Source organism: Electrona antarctica, assembly GCF_951216825.1.
Source record: "Electrona antarctica genome assembly, chromosome: 1".
Taxonomy (NCBI): Eukaryota; Metazoa; Chordata; class Actinopteri; order Myctophiformes; family Myctophidae; genus Electrona; species Electrona antarctica.
This window is the reverse complement of record NC_136806.1, coordinates 34396434-34414639: the sequence shown is the minus strand read 5'-3', so window position 1 is coordinate 34414639 and position 18206 is coordinate 34396434. Positions and strand designations below refer to the sequence as shown.

At 41.7% G+C, this 18206-nt stretch overlaps 1 protein-coding gene across 1 annotated transcript; it reads right to left on the bottom strand.

The window, feature by feature from the left end:
• Positions 1-311: 311 nt before the first annotated feature.
• On the bottom strand, positions 312-16863 carry gtpbp10 (GTP-binding protein 10 (putative)). The gene is made up of 10 exons (XM_079499888.1): positions 16706-16863; positions 11354-11547; positions 10539-10630; positions 6012-6156; positions 5249-5322; positions 5107-5159; positions 4709-4816; positions 2594-2671; positions 1705-1828; positions 312-930 (listed from the first exon to the last, which is right to left on the bottom strand). Exons 1-10 carry the CDS (start codon positions 16736-16738, stop codon positions 695-697), a joined length of 1137 nt encoding a protein of 378 aa, XP_079356014.1. The 5' UTR covers positions 16739-16863; the 3' UTR covers positions 312-694.
• Positions 16864-18206: the final 1343 nt, after the last annotated feature.

The window sequence follows — 18206 nt, the reverse complement described above, 5'->3', positions numbered from 1 at the left end:
TGAATAAAGGCAAAAAGCCCCACCCGCCCAAAAACAAAATAGATACTTTTAGGGCAATCATTTACGAAACAAAAATCACACTTGTGTGAAGTGAGGGGTGCCTTTTATCATGGTCACACACAAAGACGTTGCGTGACGTGGCGTCATTTGCCACGTTCTCTCTCACTGCAAACTCAGCTTTCCCCTCTTGAAACCAAAACTTGACGCATTTCCTCATCATGACATGGTTGGTAGGGATGCGCCGAATGGGACATTCTTGGCCGAAACCGAATACCAAATATAGGAATATAAGACTGAATAGCCGAATATGATTAATATTATATATAATTTATTTATTTTTACCAGATCTTGTACAATTATACATTCTGGGCGCAGTTTCCACTCTAGCAGCACCTCGGGGGCGTGGCGTGCCAACCATTCAGGTGCGATCCTAAATCATGCGTCATGACCGTACCTTCGTTGTAGAGCTAGCTACATGATAAAGGCAAAAGACATGATTACATTTTGATCACGTCATCACAACAAAACAGTAGGTTACAAAAGGTTAACTCTGGTTCTTTGACTATTCGGTTTCGGCTCTAAAAGAAATCAACCGAACCGAATACCGAATATGCATTTTTTTTGCCACTATTCGGCTCGAATAGTTTTGGTGGCAAAGAATATTGGGTGCATCCCTAGTTGGTTTGGTGGCAGTTCATAGCGCAGAGCTCTTGCCCCATACAGGCATCATGGTGGCCGTCTTTCTGAGAGCCTGCAGTCTGTCCCGATGGCCGCTCTCGTCTGCCTCGGTAGCGTCCCAGTCCAGGGAGTCCCGGACGAGGGCTTTGAGCCGGTCCGTCCCCAGGCCGCTGCAGGCGGACACGGGCACCACGTGTCGAAATGTCAGCTGTTTGGTCGGGACCATGTCGGGAGGCAACAGGTGGAGGAACTCTGCGAGAGAGAGAGAGAGAGAGATGTTATAACAGGCCTAGTAGTGGGGGAAAAGCTAATTTTTGTTACTGCAATGTAGAAATGCATTGCAGTAAAAAATATATATATTTTATAAATATATAAAAAATATATTCAAAGTGTACTTGAGTAAAAAGTACAAAGGAATCGGCATCAGAATGTACAAAACGAAAGTAGTCATTATGCAGAATGTCCCATTTAGAGTTTTCAAACGTACATGTATAGAAATATTTTGAAAATAGCCGATCTACAAACTCACAATGCGTCGCACCGCGACACATTGTGAGTATGTCAAGGACCCCCAACTTGACACTAATTAGCCTGCGGACCCCCATTTGAAAATAATATGCCAGGGACCCCCATAAGAGAGGATTTTAGCGGCTCTAGCAGTGTGGTCATCCTGTTCAATTCCAAGGACCCCCAGTTTGACATGCATTATAGGCTACGGACCCCTATTTAATGGCATTTCTATCTCTGGGACCCCAATTTATATTGTAAAATCAATGTTAATTTAACTCTGAGAGTGTACAAATGGAACCAAATGGACCCATTTGGTTCCATTTGTACACTCTCAGAGTTACAGACCCGTAATGGTCAATTTGGTTCCAAACTATCTAGCTGGGGACCCCCCTGGAACTCCCTCAAGGACCCCTGGGGGTTCCCGGACCCCACTTTGGGAACCACTGCTTTACACCACTGATAACAGGCAAACCAATTTGACAGGAAGAAATTAGTTTTACAGTCCATCGGACTCACCGTGTGGGTTTTCCAGCTGCTCCTGCAGCTCTGCCAGTCTGTCCTCCGCATCGGGGAGGTCCATCTTATTCACGGCAAGCAGCGCAGGCTTACACAGTAGCTCCTCCTTATAAAGCTCCAACTCCTGCAGGAGGAGACGCAGTAACGTCATAGATTCACTTATTTACTCCATTGTGATATTCCATAGAACACGGAAACCCCCCCGACCACCACACCCCAATATTTATATTTGAATCGGGGACCCCCAAAATCACAATATTTGAACTTGGGACCCCCCCTCAAAATAACAATATTTGAACTAGGGACCCCCCTCAAAATAACAATATTTGAACTAGGGACCCCCCAAAAAACAACAATATTTGAACTAGGGACCCCCACAAAATAACTATATTTGAACCAACCCAACCCTGATAAGCACTTGGAATGTTACAGGCATTACATTTTGTCCGACTTGGTTCCACAATTTGCAATTTTTACAATATTTGCCTCTTTCCTATATTAAATATTACTTAACTTGACAATTGACAGTTTTTATAGTATATATAGTTATTGATTACTTTTGATTCAGTAATTGTTTCTCTTTTTTATATGTATTAGAAATCTCTCATTTTGTGATCTAATCTCCGCTCTGTCAACAGGAATGGTAAATTAGGAGAGGACTTCTCTAGGAAATGAAAATGCATGCACCTACAGTATGAACTGAGGGATTTTCCTGCTCAACTTTAATTACTACGCACAATTACCCAGACGGCTCAGTTTACTCTCCCTTTTGCATTTTAGTGATTGGTGAAAGCATCGTAAAACTTTGCTCGAGGTTTGGGTTCGTAATCAAGTCATATCACCTGGCCCTGATTACTGTATCTCTAGATACTGTGTGACTGGTTCTCACCCTAGTCAGCAGCTGCACAGCTTCAAAGGCCGACCTGAACGGCGTTTTGCTGGCCAACTGGAACCCACAGACATCCACCTGCAGGACGAGAGAGAGAGAGCGAGAGAGACGAGCATCACTACAACATGATGAACCATTACAGCATTCTACCGTACTACTACTGTTGTTAGTGCATGCTTTATTTGGCCCAGAAGCATATCTGATTTCACCGCCTGTTCAACACAAAACCACAAAAGGCATACAAGACAGCAAGTAGCAACATACAGGTACTGCGCATCAGCAGCAAAACATAACCCACGGGGAAGACCGTTGACTGGCCTGCGCTGCTATAATATTATATCACACCATAAAGTTATATCGTTGACCTAAGGCATTATATTAACAAGGATATAGTATGATTTTTTAAAAAGGGTTAGGCCTATGTCTTTTTCATTCAGAAATGACTTTGGACATGTGGAAAACTTAACATGCAGAGTGACGCATTACTTTACCTGGGTTACATCATCTTCTGATACTTCAATATGTTTTGACATGAAATAATAATCCCGTCCCGTACCGTGTAGTATTTTGTTTCATTAGCGCGAGCGTGACAAAATAGGCTGCAGCTGTTGTTGTTCCGCTGCTGCTGCTCTGAACACAAAGATATCAAGGATTCGACAGTGTTGTTTCCACTGTTCCACTGTTATGCTGTGCAACGCGGAAGTAACATGGACTCGAAGCAGTTTATAAACCACAGTCAGGCCCTCATTTATCAACCGTGCGTACGCCAAAATATGGGTGTACGCCGAAATTACCGCAATTTTCGGCATTTACGATTTGCGCCAAAGCTTGAATTTGAACTTGTGCCAAGACAAAAATCACGTCTGGTCGGGAGCTGTCGTACGCTTTGTCCTCACCTGTTTTTTTGTCATAGAACAGCGGAGCAGCATTGTTTGACCAGCTGAGAGGCTGTCACAGGCATCGAAACATATGTATTCACTCCTAAAATGTTTATATAAAACTGTAAGGTATGTATATGGGCTATGTATATGGGCTAAATGTAAAAAAGAAAAAAAAAGTAAAGGAATACGATGTGTCTTTGTGTCATATGAAATTAGGAGATTTCCAACTTTACAAGCAAGCAATTAAAATCGCGCATTTAAAAACAATGTTGCAAGTTAGATGCGTAAGCCATTTAAACAGTGTTTTCACGGACGGACCACAGTGATAGAGAGAGACAGATAGACAGGACAGGAGATGCACCTTGCAAAACAGCAGCGTGTGTGCGCGCCTATTTGTTATATAATTCATGGTTCACAGTTTCAGGTTTCCGTTCACTAATATATCTTGTTGTATATTAAATGAATAAAGACTTAATTTAATATACAACTAACACAGTGACAGTTGCTTGCAAATTGCCATATGTGCGTGCGTGCGTGTGTGCGGGGGGGGGGGGGGGGGGGGGGCTTGGGGGGTGAGGCGGGCAGCAAGGGAAGCGAAGCGAGAGGAGAGACAGGGTAGTCCTACAGCTTTATTTAATTCATGCCGGTTTATTTATTTAAGATACAACAAGTTGCGTGTGCGTGCGTGCGTGCGTGCGTGCGTGCGTCTGTGTGTGTGTGTGTGTGTGTGTGTATGGGAGGGGGCAGCAAGGCAACTTAGGCAAGCGAGTGAAACTTTATTTTTCCTGTAACCATGGTTTCCAGGTCGTATTACAGTTGTTCATGTCGCAAAAACGAGGGCGAAGCTTGATTTCATAGGGCGTGCCAGATTGATTTCAGCCGTCACATTTATTACTGCTAGGAATGAAATTAGGAAGGATCAGCTGTTTGCGATCACGTTATAAATGCCGACGCGACGTGGGTGTACTACGAAACCTACACTCGAATTTGGGGCAGAATTTACACTCAATTGATAAATGAGGGCCTCAGTGTCCCTGATGAATCCTTGTATTTTCTTTCAACCGGACAGTCAACTTTTCACCGCTGTTTGGGAAATCCTGGTGACGGTCAGGAAAACTTGGGGTCCCTTCTCGCGTACCAGTGGAACATGTCCCTCCGCGGACCGGTGGTTGGGAACCTCTGGCATAGTGGACCAAACTCCTGTACCTCAGCACTACCTACTACTATTACTCACCACAAACAGCAGTTGTTTGGTTCTCTCCACGTGTTTGAGGAACTTGTGGCCCATGCCCTTGTTGAGGTGAGCGCCTTCTATCAGGCCAGGAAGATCAGCTAGTGAAATCTATGGACATATAAACAACTTACATAATATATACTGTATAAGGCTCATGGAATAAAGCAAAATAAAATCTCATGACTAAATCTCTAAATCTGTGATTTGTGAAACAGCAGGAAAGGAGCATCCTACATCCTAAGACTGAGATCTTTGATTCGTGATAAGGACATACAAGGACATGAAATCTAAGGACATACAAGGACATGAAATCTAAGGACATACAAGGACATGAAATCAAAGGACATACAAACTACTTATACAGTAGGATTCAAGGTTTGTAGTCAGCCTTCACTCACCTGTTTGTGATCCGTGTACATCAGTTTGCCAATCTCTGGTTTTACGGTGGTGACTGTTGAGTGAGATAATGACATTTTTAGAAAGATGCTGACATGAAGGCGTGAGTGAGTGAGTGAGTGAGTGAGTGCTAGTTATACTCACAGGCGTAGTTAGCAACCTGTGGAGTTGCATGGGACAGGGCAGACAGTAGGGAAGATTTTCCTGCATTGGGAAACCTGTTGGCATTCCAGAAGTTCAGAACATCAAATGTGTGTGAACTGTAATTGTGTAAAGCAGTGGCTGCCTCTCAAACGTTTTCATAACAAGGTACCCCCTAAAGTAATATGTATTTGGCCACAGACCCCAATCTGAAAATATGTTGGGCCAGGGAAATTATTGTTTCACAATCATAGTTTGTTTTGGATTGGATTTTCTGCCATCCACATTTCAGATTTAATTTGTGCCTTTGTACCGCGATGCTGGCGCCATGTTCTGACGAGAGGTAAGGAGCTTGTGCGTAAGGAGCTTGTGCGTCTTCCAATGCTGTAGTTGTGTTTCCTGCGAGTGTGTGTGTGGGGGGAGGGACAGGCAAATTCAAAGTGAACGTATGCGCTGGCCCCTGGAGCTGGTGTTTATGCTAACAGCTAGTAGGAATAAATTAGTTAACAGCGCCCCTCACTTCATACGAGTGTGATTTTTATTACTCCTTTTTCATACACTTTATTTATATTCCCTTTAAGGGTTATTGAATCATAACACTGCTGACCAACATTTGCACACACCAGCCATCCCATGTTCCCTTGTTTTTTCTAAAGCAACAGTGCTGTGTGTGTGTGTGTGTGTGTGTGTGTGTGTGTGTGTGTGTGTGTGTGTGTGTGTGTGTGTGTGTGTGTGTGTGTGTGTGTGTGTGTGTGTGTTCTCTCACCCCACCATGCCCAGGTCGGCAATAAGTTTGAGGTCCAGCCGGATGTGTTTGACTTGACCTTTACTGGGGTGGAACGCAGAGTGGAGAGAGCCACCCCGCCCGCCCTTTGCCACCAACACTCGCTCCCCTTCTGCATTCAGCTCACCTACAGCCAACAGACAGACAAGAGGTGGACACAAAAACAGTCAGTCACAAAATTAAATCTTTTGCAGGACATATAGTACAGTACAGGTTTCTTTTTCTTTTCTAATACTTGTCTGATGGATCTGAGAATTTCATTTCGATTAGTTTAACTAGAAGCTCGACCGGCCTAAATGGAATGCCAGAGAAAACCTTACATTATTTTTTATTGAAATTGGGAACTTTCTATTTAGGAAGAGCGGCTGAGATTGTCTCATGTCTTCGAAATTAAGTATTGTTGTGCTGAGCAGAATTGATGGAAATACAAAATAAGTCACAGATCAGAGAGAAAAAAATTGTTTATACTCAAACTAAACTAATCATCAACAGTATTGGTATGGTATCCCCTCACTAGTTTGTCAGATTGTTTCCACATACATCACAATACATACCGCAAGGAATCTTTTAAATCAGCCTACTGCTATGACTTCAATTCATTCCGGTGTGATGTGTTTTTGTTTCTGTGTCCATAAATCGAGATCCCTTCCATCAACGCAAACCGACATCGTTTGGCAACAGTTTTATGCCCATATATGGAGGTCACGTCGCAGTACTAAGTCCTGGACAATGACCAAATATGGACACAATACTGACAATACCTGGCCAAGAAGCAAACCGCAGAGAATGTGGCAAAGGCCCGAATTCAGAAAGAACATCATCTGAAATAAATGCTGAAGTCGAACAACATTGACTCCGGAGAAAAGGAGTTTAAAAGCAAAGAGGCTACAGCAGTGGGCTCCCACGACAATAGCGCAGAGGAGGTTGACCATGGGTTGGGGACGGCGTCCGCCGTCCGAGATGGCCCAGATCCAGCTCATTAAAAGCAAAATCAGCAAAATCAGCAAGATAATTAGATATTTGGCAACACCTGTGTGGAATACCAATAGTGTAATTTATAAAAGGCTTTCATATAGCCTACTCTTAGGCTACATTTCGGGGAGTTAATTTAGTTATACTTGCAAATTGAAGGCCAAAATAAACATGAATGAATGAATGAATGAATGATTTAATTAATTAATGTTCGCACAGGGCCTCGCATTTTGTCTGTGTGTGTGTGTGTGTGTGTGTGTGTGTGTGTGTGTGTGTGTGTGTGTGTGTGTGTGTGTGTGTGTGTGACGCGGCTTGGCCTGTTGTAGCGCCACCATGAAGCTGATTTGAAAACTGTCAAGTGGCATTTCTTCCTCAGCCTAGTGGGAATATGCATGCACAGTTTCACCGCAATGGGACGCTGTGTTGAGTAATTGTGGCAATTTGTACAAAACGGGTACAAAGCGGGCTACTACTGAAAGGTTTAGAAGCCAATCGTAGGCAATGAAGGTGGATTATGAGAAATCAAACAAACGCGTCTTGATCACATGGCTATGGAGAGCATGTGTACCGATTTGCGTGAAATTTTGATAAAATCTGAAGGAGTAATATTAGAATATGTGTTTTACATATGTCAGCCTCCTGGTGGCGCTATAAAGAGCAGATGTGAAAAATTCCAGGCAAAGGTTTTTCCTTGGCCTCTAGGGAGTTGGCATACAAAGTTATCCACAGATCCGTGCAGTTAGAGGTAAAAACACTTTTCGGCGAGTTATAGCGCCACCATGAGGCTGAGTTGAAAATGTTCACGTGGCATTTCTTTCTCGGCCTAGGGGGAATGTGTGTGCACAATTTCACGGAAATCACACGATGTGTCCATGATTTGCAGCATTTTGTTTGAAACTGAGCACTCCTGCAAACTTTGGAAGCCAATCTTAGCCAATCAGGATGGAGTCTGAGAAATCTGAAAGACCCGTTTCGTTGAATGGCTCTAGAGAGACTGTGTACCAATTTGTGTTATGTTTGGACAAAATCTGTAGGTGTACTGTCCAAAAACGTCTTTTGCACAAAGCGGCCTCCTGGTGGCGCTATAACAGGCCGTTCTGGAAATTCTGGGGCAGAGGTTCATCGTTGGCATCCAGGGAGTGTGTGTGCAAAATTTGACATTGACCGGGTTAACGGTACCGGAGATTAGCTGTTCACAGACGGACGGACGGAGTGCAAAACATACTCTCTCCCCATGCCTTCGGCCTGGTGGAGACAATTAACTATTTTTTTGCTGCTAGCTGGTAGCATAAATGTAGTTAACTTATGCCAGCGCCTGTGTCCAGCCGTCCACTAAGAGAATCGGTTTCCTCCCCGCTGTAGCCCCATGCACACACTCACTGTAACCGTTGACTATCATTCGCATTAGCGCACACTGTATACCTGTCGCCAGAAACATTTACATGTCGGGAGCGATGCGAGACAAAGTCACACATGACATCCGAACTTTGGATGGCTGACGATCACCAAGGACAGCGCTCGTAGATGGAGGTTTGAAAATCCTGCTTTGAACCGAGGTAAATGGAGGAGTTGTAACGTCCTATAGCTGGTGGTGATGGAGGCGTTGCATAGAAACCGGATTAGTGTTAAAAGGTGCTCTGGGGCTCAAACACTATTCAGTATTTTAGCTGTGACGTGAGCGCCCCCTCCTGAGATACTTCCGGGTCCTACTTTTGTGTCGCTTTTGTGTCCCCAGAGTTATAATGTGACGCTCCGTCGGACTAAATCTGAGACGAAAACAACCACGAAAGTCTCATTTTACCGCTTTCCTCGCAACAACAAAGCTGCGCTGCTCTCCCAAATCTGGCTGTGACAGGCCGTCTGCCCCACACTGAATACTATCGCCATTTTATTTAATTGTGTCAACTAAATCCTCATTAATGCAAACTAGATTCAACAAACTCAAGCCTGCAAACATTCTAAATATGCCCCCGAAATATTTTACTGAGCAAATGGACTGTTACCACCTTCAATAATAATGATAATAATAGTCTTTATTGTCTCCACATCATATTTTTTTTTTGTCATGGACACTTGTACAAAACATTAATAATTCTACTCGAGTTGGAAGCATTAAGACCCATTTTAACCCTCAATGGCTTCCTTTCTGAAAAATAACGTCATTGTAAAAAGATTCACGCGTTTAGATATTCTATTTACAATGAGATGCGGACGGGAGCTGGTGCCACTTGGACCCGGACGTAACGTAGCACTACAAAATGCTTAAATACTGAATATACACGGAGTATAGAGACACACGGGGACTACAAATTCCACGCCCCCAAATGAGACAGGGTCCCCACTTCTGGTCCGTTGGAACGGTGTACTGCAGGCCAGCCCATAGAAGTCCATTGAAATTCAACTGTAGTTAGCCTACTTTTAAAATAATATGAAATGAACTGAAGACTATATTGATTTGAATAAAAATATGTTTCCAAATGTATGAAGTGTCTTTGTCAACATATATTGTTGTTTTCTCAATAGAGGATGTATTTAATTTACCACTTGAATGAGTTACCCAGAGCAGAGGGGAGACGGCAGACAGAGAACCTGTCGCTTTTAAGTGACGTCACTGCCTTTACGAGGCTACGAGCGCCGACTTTGAAGAGTGGAATTCTCAATATACATCCCTATCCCGACTGACTTTGTTATTCATATCTATATTTTGAACATGTCACGGGCTTACTAATATGTTCTACCTACCTTGGAGCTCCGACGGTGTGTTTTACCGTTGTTAACTTGTTGTATAATTAACTTGGCTGAATAGTTGCATGGGAAAATAACCCAGCTAAATGGAGGAGTGACATCCTGACATTTTCAACTACCTAGTGAATTGTCCAGATGAGTATTAATAATAGTCTTGCAAGATGCTGTTTAGATCATTTTCAACAAATACATAGCATATAAAACGAAATACAACAAATATATCTGGGTATTGAAAACCTCAAGGGATGCAACCGTGACGTATATACCGTGTGGCCACTTTGACTTGAGATTTACAATGCTAGCACTTTTCACAAACTGATGGAGTATATTATAGTACATTGTGGGTAGTATATTGAGATGGCAGGTATGCGACATTGAAAAGGACAAATCAAACATATGGGACACTTTATTAGAAAACAAAAAAAATCGCTACAGCCTCAGTAATGGACCAGTGAAATGATGATGCATCTCATAGGGATTGCATTGGCAGCTGCAGTACACCGTTGAAACAGACCAGAAGTGGGGCCGCAGTCTCATTTGGGGGCGTGAAATTCCTCGTGTGTCTCTATACGGTGGGGAATGTACATACCTGGCTGATAACGTCCCATAGCTGGGGCGTATTAATATATTCGTACTTCACAGTAAAAGAATAAAAGAAGAGAAGAAGAAAAACTAAATGTAGGAATAATAATAATAATAAAGGACCCATAAAAGACCCATACAAATCTGTCCCGAACCAGTGGTGGGGAACCAGCGGCATTGTGCATGTAGGTGCTTTTCTTTTTTACATACCAAGCAGTCGGCCATCATCGCTGGTAACGGTGATACCGACAGGAGCGCAGATCTCCTCGTCCTCTCCCTTCTCCCCTCTCAAAGCACGGATACTGAAACACCACCACAAACACGATCTCACCTCCACTCTTACTGCCAACGCTTTTAAACCATTAAGACCTGTAACGCATCCGTGTCACCTACCTTAACTTTTAATCACTTTAACCAATATTTTAAACTTTAGCTATTGAAAAATAGCAGATATACTAAAATATACTATACTATAGTATATCACTCGGTGCCGCGCTATGAGCTTGTACATCTACAATTTAAAAAAAAATCATGGACATTTGTGCAAATTATATTCTTTCACAGCAAACATTTTTAACTCAAATATTTGCTTCTGCGGGGTCCTTGAAACAACATATTTTCAGATGAAATGCATATCTTTTTTCTCAGGATTTAGAAGATATTTGTAGAATCAGGTCCTCAGGTCTTAATGGGTTGAATCACATAAGAATGTCAGGGATTCACTTGCATTGCAATTGCCTAATTACTTATTTGAAGTAGGCTATATCGCCCTCTTGGAACGAGGACAGTGTCCTGACTTTCTTCAATACTCTGACTGAGAAAACCCAGTCAAATGCCTACAGTATTGTGCAAAGTGCAAACCAACCAACTACCACCAAACAAATACAATCAGCATTTTCACTGTAGTACACACCGTAATCCACTTGCAACTCTTGGGAGTATTCATCAAATTCACCCAATTGTATACATTTGTACACTCTGGGTTAATTACCAATATATTTTGACGTTCACTGACTCAGACCAACCTGCTGTTAACTCCCACCGCTCCCGAGAAGCGTTTCTGGGGGTATTTGTCCTTGATTTTCTTCAGGGTCATGTCTTTTGTGGCCGTCACCCACACATCTCCGCCTTTCCCCCCTTGGCCCCCCAGCCGGGGCAGCCCCATGCCCCCACAACCTCCACGGACGTAGAGGCGCAGGTTGTCCACAAAGTTCCCATACTGGGGAGAGAAAACGTTTTTGATTATTAGACCACCAGCCAGTCCAATCGGTTATACATTATTATTCTATATAAATTTCATATTACATGTGCTCTGTGTTACTTTGTACATGATCCTACAGACATGTGGCATCCGTTTGTATATATGTGTACATTATTGTTACATTATGATAGGTATAATAGGTCTAGGATAATGTACATAGCTGAAGATGTCTGTTTTTATGAATTATCTTATTAGTTATTACATTCATTATCCTGTAGAATGATATTTAGTACATCAGTGATTCTATGTGATTTTAGACTAGCCTTGGATCAAGACATATCCGCATTTTTTTTTATAATGGGATGAATCTAGAGTTGCAATACCCTCCATTGACTCCCCACTCATCCAATTTGTGTTTGCGATCTGCTTGTATTAAACGACGTTAAACTTACCATCAGGTCTACCATTCTGAAATTTCATATAATAATATTTGGACTGCTGGACAGCAGGCTCTCTTTACTCATATATATATATATATATATCCAGCAGTCCAAATATTATTACATTTAATTTCAGAATGGTAGACCTGAGGCCTACCATACCAGGCCTCAGGCCTGAGAGAAGGAAAAGGTAGACAGAGGAGAGAGAGAGCCATGGGCCTCAGTCATTCAGTGGTGAATGACATCTCAAGTTAATCTAGTTCCCATGTCCGTTTTGAGTTGTGATGGCTGCTTTTATACCCTATGATTTGATTATGATTACAAAATGTCATGGCTAGAATGGATCACTGTAGTACCCTCCATGACTGGGAAACTTTATGCTGACAAATGGAGGACAAAGTTCGAATCCCGTCAGAAACAAACGTTCATTTATTTACGGTATGTATTAATTATTTCGTCGATGCGTTTATATTGACGCATTACATGGGCTGCATAGTTAATGTATGTGACACATGTTTACTCATAGTTGCATTTATAAAACGTATTGTTGTACACAGACAGTCACAGGAAGAAGGCGAGTGTCTTCCTGTTTCTCAACAACAATCACAACAACAAAAGACACGAATAAGGGTGTGCAACCACAACACAATGTGAGTGTCCGTCCGTCTCCCAGACGCTTCCAAACGAGAATCAGATCGGTATGTTTTGTTTAAGTTGGCATTGACGAGGACAGCTACGCGACCGTGTAGGGTCCGTGCAGGACCGGTGACTAAATCAGATTAAAATTTAGATTAAAATTGAAATCCCGTCTCCGTAACTGCAGATGTTCCATTATGGTCCTACATGGACCCTACACAGCGTAGCTGTCCTCGTCAATGCCAACTTAAACAAAACATACCGATCTGATTCTCGTTTGGATTAAGAAGCGTCTGGGAGACGGACGGACACTCACATTGTGTTGTGGTTGCACACCCTTAGCGTGTGTTTTGTTGTTGTGATTGTTGTTGAGAAACAGGAAGACACTCACCTTCTTCCTGTGACTGTCTATGTGTACAACAATTACGTTTTATAAATGCAACTATGAGTAAACATATGTGTCACATACATTAACTATGCAGCCCATGTAATGCGTCAATATAAACGCATCGATGAAAGAATAAATACATACCGTAAATTAATGAACGTTTGTTTCTGACGGGATTCAAACTTTGTCCTCCGTTTGTCAGCATAAAGTTTCCCAGTCATGGAGCATACTACAGTGAGACATTCTAGCCATGACATTTTGCAATCATAATCAAATCATAGGGCAGCCATCACAACTCAAAACGGACATGGGAACTAGATTAACTTGATATGTCATTCACCACTGAATGACTGAGGCCCCTGGCTCTCTCTCTTCTCCTCTGTCTACCTTTCCTTCTCTATCCCTATTTCTATTTGGTCTTGCATAGTTTGTTTTCAAAAAGCAAGATTATCTAGGCTATATTTTATTTGTTCTCACTTTCTGATGGACACTCCAATGCCTGGCTGTCCGAAATTACATCATATTATGCCAGCCAAGTATTGTCCCATCCCAGCCAAAGTCTATGGACTGTTTGTTTAGGGTAAATGTTTATAAAAACTCAAAACATTATAGGATAGGCAAGAATAACGATTCTGTGCTGTGTTGGTATTGGAAAGTTGTTGTGTGTATCTTGAATTGGCTTGATATGTGCAGTGCAGTCATGCAGATGTGAATTGACACTGATTTTGTGCCCGATTTGTAATAGGCCTACAAATATTAATCAAAGAACAAAATTTGTTCTTTGATTAATATTTGTAGGCCTAATTACATTTAATGTAACATTTAATAGCTTCAATAATTTGGTCAATATTCAATCATTTGTAGCACATTGGCTTTTCAGACACTTTGCCATGAATATTTAGTCTCTCATTTGAAAACAAATCTAACCTATCGTGTCACATTTATTATTTCTGAGTAGCCTGTATAACAAATTATGTGATGATGATGGTTGGAGATGTTAGCAACCATGTCCATATTGTTTTCATAGATGCACGGTTTTAAACTTTTAAACTTTATGCTGACAAAGGGATGGGTTTGAATACCGTCAGAAACAGACGTTTATTCATTCATTCATTGATGCGTTTATTTTTACGCATTACATGGGCTGCATACTATACTCCAATGGTGATAGTTGCATTTCTAAAGCGTAGGCTATAGTATTGTTGGAGATAGACAGTCACAGGAAGACGGGATTGTCTTCCTGTTTAATAACAACAAAACATATATGGCTAGCCTCTGTCCCAGCTAAGGTACTACACTAAGGTCCACATCGAAAAAGAGTGTAGTCACTCATGATCATGAAAACTAAGGAGGATCGAAAGGCAACATTTCCCTCTTTTTATCTGACCAACAAGGTGCTCAACGTTGTAGACAGGGTCAGATATCTGGGTCACATCATTATGGATGACCTCAGTGATGATGATGATGTACAGAGACAGTATTGTAAATTGTATGCACAAGCCAACATGTTATCTCAAAAATGTTATATGTATACTGATGATGTCAAGATAGCCCTTTTAAAGCTTACTGTACACAACTGTATACTGCCCACTTGTGGTGCAGCTACAGTAAAGGTAAATATAATAAGTTGAGGGTGGCATAAAATGATGCTCTCAGAACCCTGCTGAGGCTCCCGATGTGGACAAGTGCCAGTCATCTGTTTGTAAACAGTGGTGTTCCTACTCTGGATGCTGTTCTTAGGAATCTAATGTGCAGTTTTATGATGAGGTTGAATGACTCAAAAAACGAAATCATAATGACTTTGGCCATGCCCAAGAAGAGCAGCATCAGGTACTCCTCCTGCTTCTGGAAACACTGGAGAGTGTCTGTATGTTTAGATTTTTGTGTTTTTGTTTTGTTTTCTGTTGTATTTTCCCCTGTATTGTTGATTGTTATGGACCATGTAGTCTGAAATAAAGATTGATTGAATTGATTGTAGCATGTGACATGTCAAACTAGGGGGTTTTCATGATGCTGAATCCTTTCCAAGCATTAGTTTTGCACAGAATACACTCATTAGGATAAATGTGATGATGTCAGCACATTTGGTAGCTATATGGCCGTTTATAGCCCAAGGAGTGTTTTTTTTTTCATGTCACACGCTACATAAAGCCTTCTATAGGTTAATGGTATGGTCACATATTATGCCAATTATGAAAATTGCTCAACATATGCAAGTTAGCATCCGGCAGTTTCTACATGCTGGGGACCCATACTCAACATTTCTAACATACAACTTTGGTGTACTCAACATGTCCGGCAACTAATAGGAGTGTCCGTCTGCCCAATAATCGGATCGGGTAGTAGTAAGAGAAATCTATGCAAATCTGGGAACTAAATTGTTACCAAGAAATTTCTTCACCAATGTGTTTCTAAAGGTGTCTAATAACATGTACTAAAAGTTTGAAATTCAACTCCCGTGGGAAATTGAGTTATTAGCATAATATGCATAATATGCCCATAACATCCTATATAAGGCATAAAAGTCCAAATTTCATCATTCTTTAAGTAGCATGTGACATATGAAATTAGGGTGTTTGCATGATTCTGAATCCTTTCCAAGCATTAGTTTTGCACAAAAAACTCTCCTTGGGAGGAAAACGGCCACACAAACGTGATGAGGTCAGCACATTTGGTCAAGTGGATATGGCCTAATTTAGCCCAAGGAGTGTTTTTTGTGCAAAACTAATGCTTGGAATGGATTCAGAATCATGCAATCACCCTAGTTTCATATGTCACATGCTACTTAAAGAATGATGAAATTTGGACTTTTTTGCCTTCTATAGGATGTTATGGGCATATTATGCATATTATGCTAATAACTCAATTTCCCACAGGAGTTGAATTTCAAACTTTTAGTACATGTTATTAGACACCTTTAGAAACACATTGGTGAAGAAATTTCTTGGTAACGATTTAGTTCCCAGATTTGTCAAATACCTGATAAAATGCCCTTACTATAGGGTATGTTTTGGCATTGTGACAGAAAAGGTGGCATTTGCGAGGACAGCTACGCATTCTGTCGCCGTTAGAACATCTGCTCGTTTCTACGGCGACGGCTGACACGATTTCAGGTTAATCTGATTTAATCCAAAACCGATACACCAAACTGATTTCGTTTTAATCTGTCAAGGGTATTGCAACTCTAGATTCATCCCATTATAAAACAAATCTAGAGTTGCCAATTGCGGCTAGATCAAGACATAAATCTGTATTTGATCGATTCTGACATTTGCATAGATACGAAAGTAAATGTGACATGACGATTATGACAGTCATGTTTCAGGGCTAGTCTTGATCCAAGGCTACGTGATATCTGTGCGATTAGAAATTCTGTAAAGCACAATTGTAACTTCGTTTGGGAGATCGCTATACAAATACAAAATGCATCATCGATTAAAGGGTGAATTTGCATACTATCTCCAAAGAGTAGCGATTGTGTTAGCCCCTCTTGGAACCCTTTTACGAGGGTTCCAAGAGGGGCTACGATTGTGTTTGCCTGTCATTTGAGCTATTATTTGTAAACAGTGTAATCACACTTGCATGACGCGACGGTGGCCATGCAAGGTAACCAATACACCATGCATTAACTGACCGCAACTGACGTTATAACAATATTGTTTCTACAAACAATTATCTCTAGTAACAAGTTAACAACCTCTTTTCTACTAACCTTCCGCCAGCAGATCCTACTGATGTGGACCATCTTGAATGGATTTTAACGACGTGGGGAAGGCATAGGAGGGAACCCAAGGAACCATTGGAGGGAACGTGGGATTTCTGTGACCGCTGTGTTTCCTGTTTGCCACGGTCCAGCCCCGCCCACAACCTGTACGTAACTCAGAGCGTCACCCAAGAGTGCTGTCCTAACAAGGCGCTGCCCCTGGTGCAATGATTTTATTTAATGGGTAGGTGTCGCTGTTTAGACGTGTAAATAATGCCTCACTAACACGCAATGAATAAACGTTTTGGAATCGTGCATGCGTTACTTAAAATGCTGTTTGCGTCTGAACACAACTGAGGGCAATAACCGCACTCATTATATAGGGCTTGACTGGATGCTTGTCACGATGACGATGCCAGTCGACTATAACCATATAGGCCTATGGAGTAAAGTTCTACATTGGCATGATGATGATGATGTCAGCACTGGAATGGAGCTATTGTCAGGGTATATTATCAGTATAATGTCAAATCTTGGAATACATTTCTTACCAAGAATTTTCTTCACCAATGTGTTTGTAAAGGTGTCTACAGTAGACACCTTCTAGTTAGTGGCGAAAAATAAAACTTCTGGGAACTCAGATTACCTTCTATAGTAGACATAACATATTATCCCACATTGGTTTCTATTCAACCACCCTAGGGGAAGTTTTGACAGCTGCTGAACGTTAGGGTGCCATACAACCATTATAAGGCAAAATGTTCTAAATGTCATTATGCTTTAAGTAGCATTAATGTGACGTGTCAAACTAGGGTGTAGGCCTATTCATGATTCTGAATCCATTCCAAGCCTTAGTTTTGCACTAAAACACTCCTTGGGCTAAAAATGGCCATAGCCGTCATCACAAATGAAATGTGATGAGGTCAACATATTTGGGCAAGTGGCTATGGCCAACCTAGGGGGTCTATGGCCAAACTAGGTCAAGGGGGTTTTCATGATTCTGAACCCATTCCAAGCATTCCTTTTGCACGAAAAACACTCCTTGGGCTAAATTTGGCCATAGCCACTTGCCAAAATGTGCTGACCTCATCACGGCTATGGCCTTTTAAAGCAGGGTTTTTGCAAAACTAATGCTTGGAATGGATTCAGAATGATGAAAAACCCCTATAGTTTGGCCATATAGACCCCCTAGTTTTGCCATAGCCACTTGCCCGAATATGCCCAAATGTTGGAGTGATTTTTGTGAACAAACTAATACTTGGAATGGATTCAGAATCATGCAAACACCCTAGTCTGACACGTCACATGCTACTTAAAGCATAATGAAATTTAAAACATAGATCAGCCTGGTCCAAATATGGGGTTTATGATGTCAGACTTGGATGTGTTAGTAACGTATGTCCATCCATAGTATGTCACACACTGTATCTCCACACTCTGGCGAGTCGCGACATATATCGAAAAGTGAAAGCCTTTGTTACAATACTAGAATTTCGCCGCCCTTCGGGCG

Coding starts and splice junctions, on each gene's coding strand:
- gtpbp10 (XM_079499888.1), bottom strand. CDS start 16,738: ATGGTCCACATCAGTAGGATCTGCTGGCGGAAG. Junction 10,631..11,353: donor GCGGTGGGAGTTAACAGCAG/GTTGGTCTGAGT, acceptor GTGGTGTTTCAG/TATCCGTGCTTTGAGAGGGG. Junction 1,829..2,593: donor CTGTGCAGCTGCTGACTAGG/GTGAGAACCAGT, acceptor CTCCTCCTGCAG/GAGTTGGAGCTTTATAAGGA.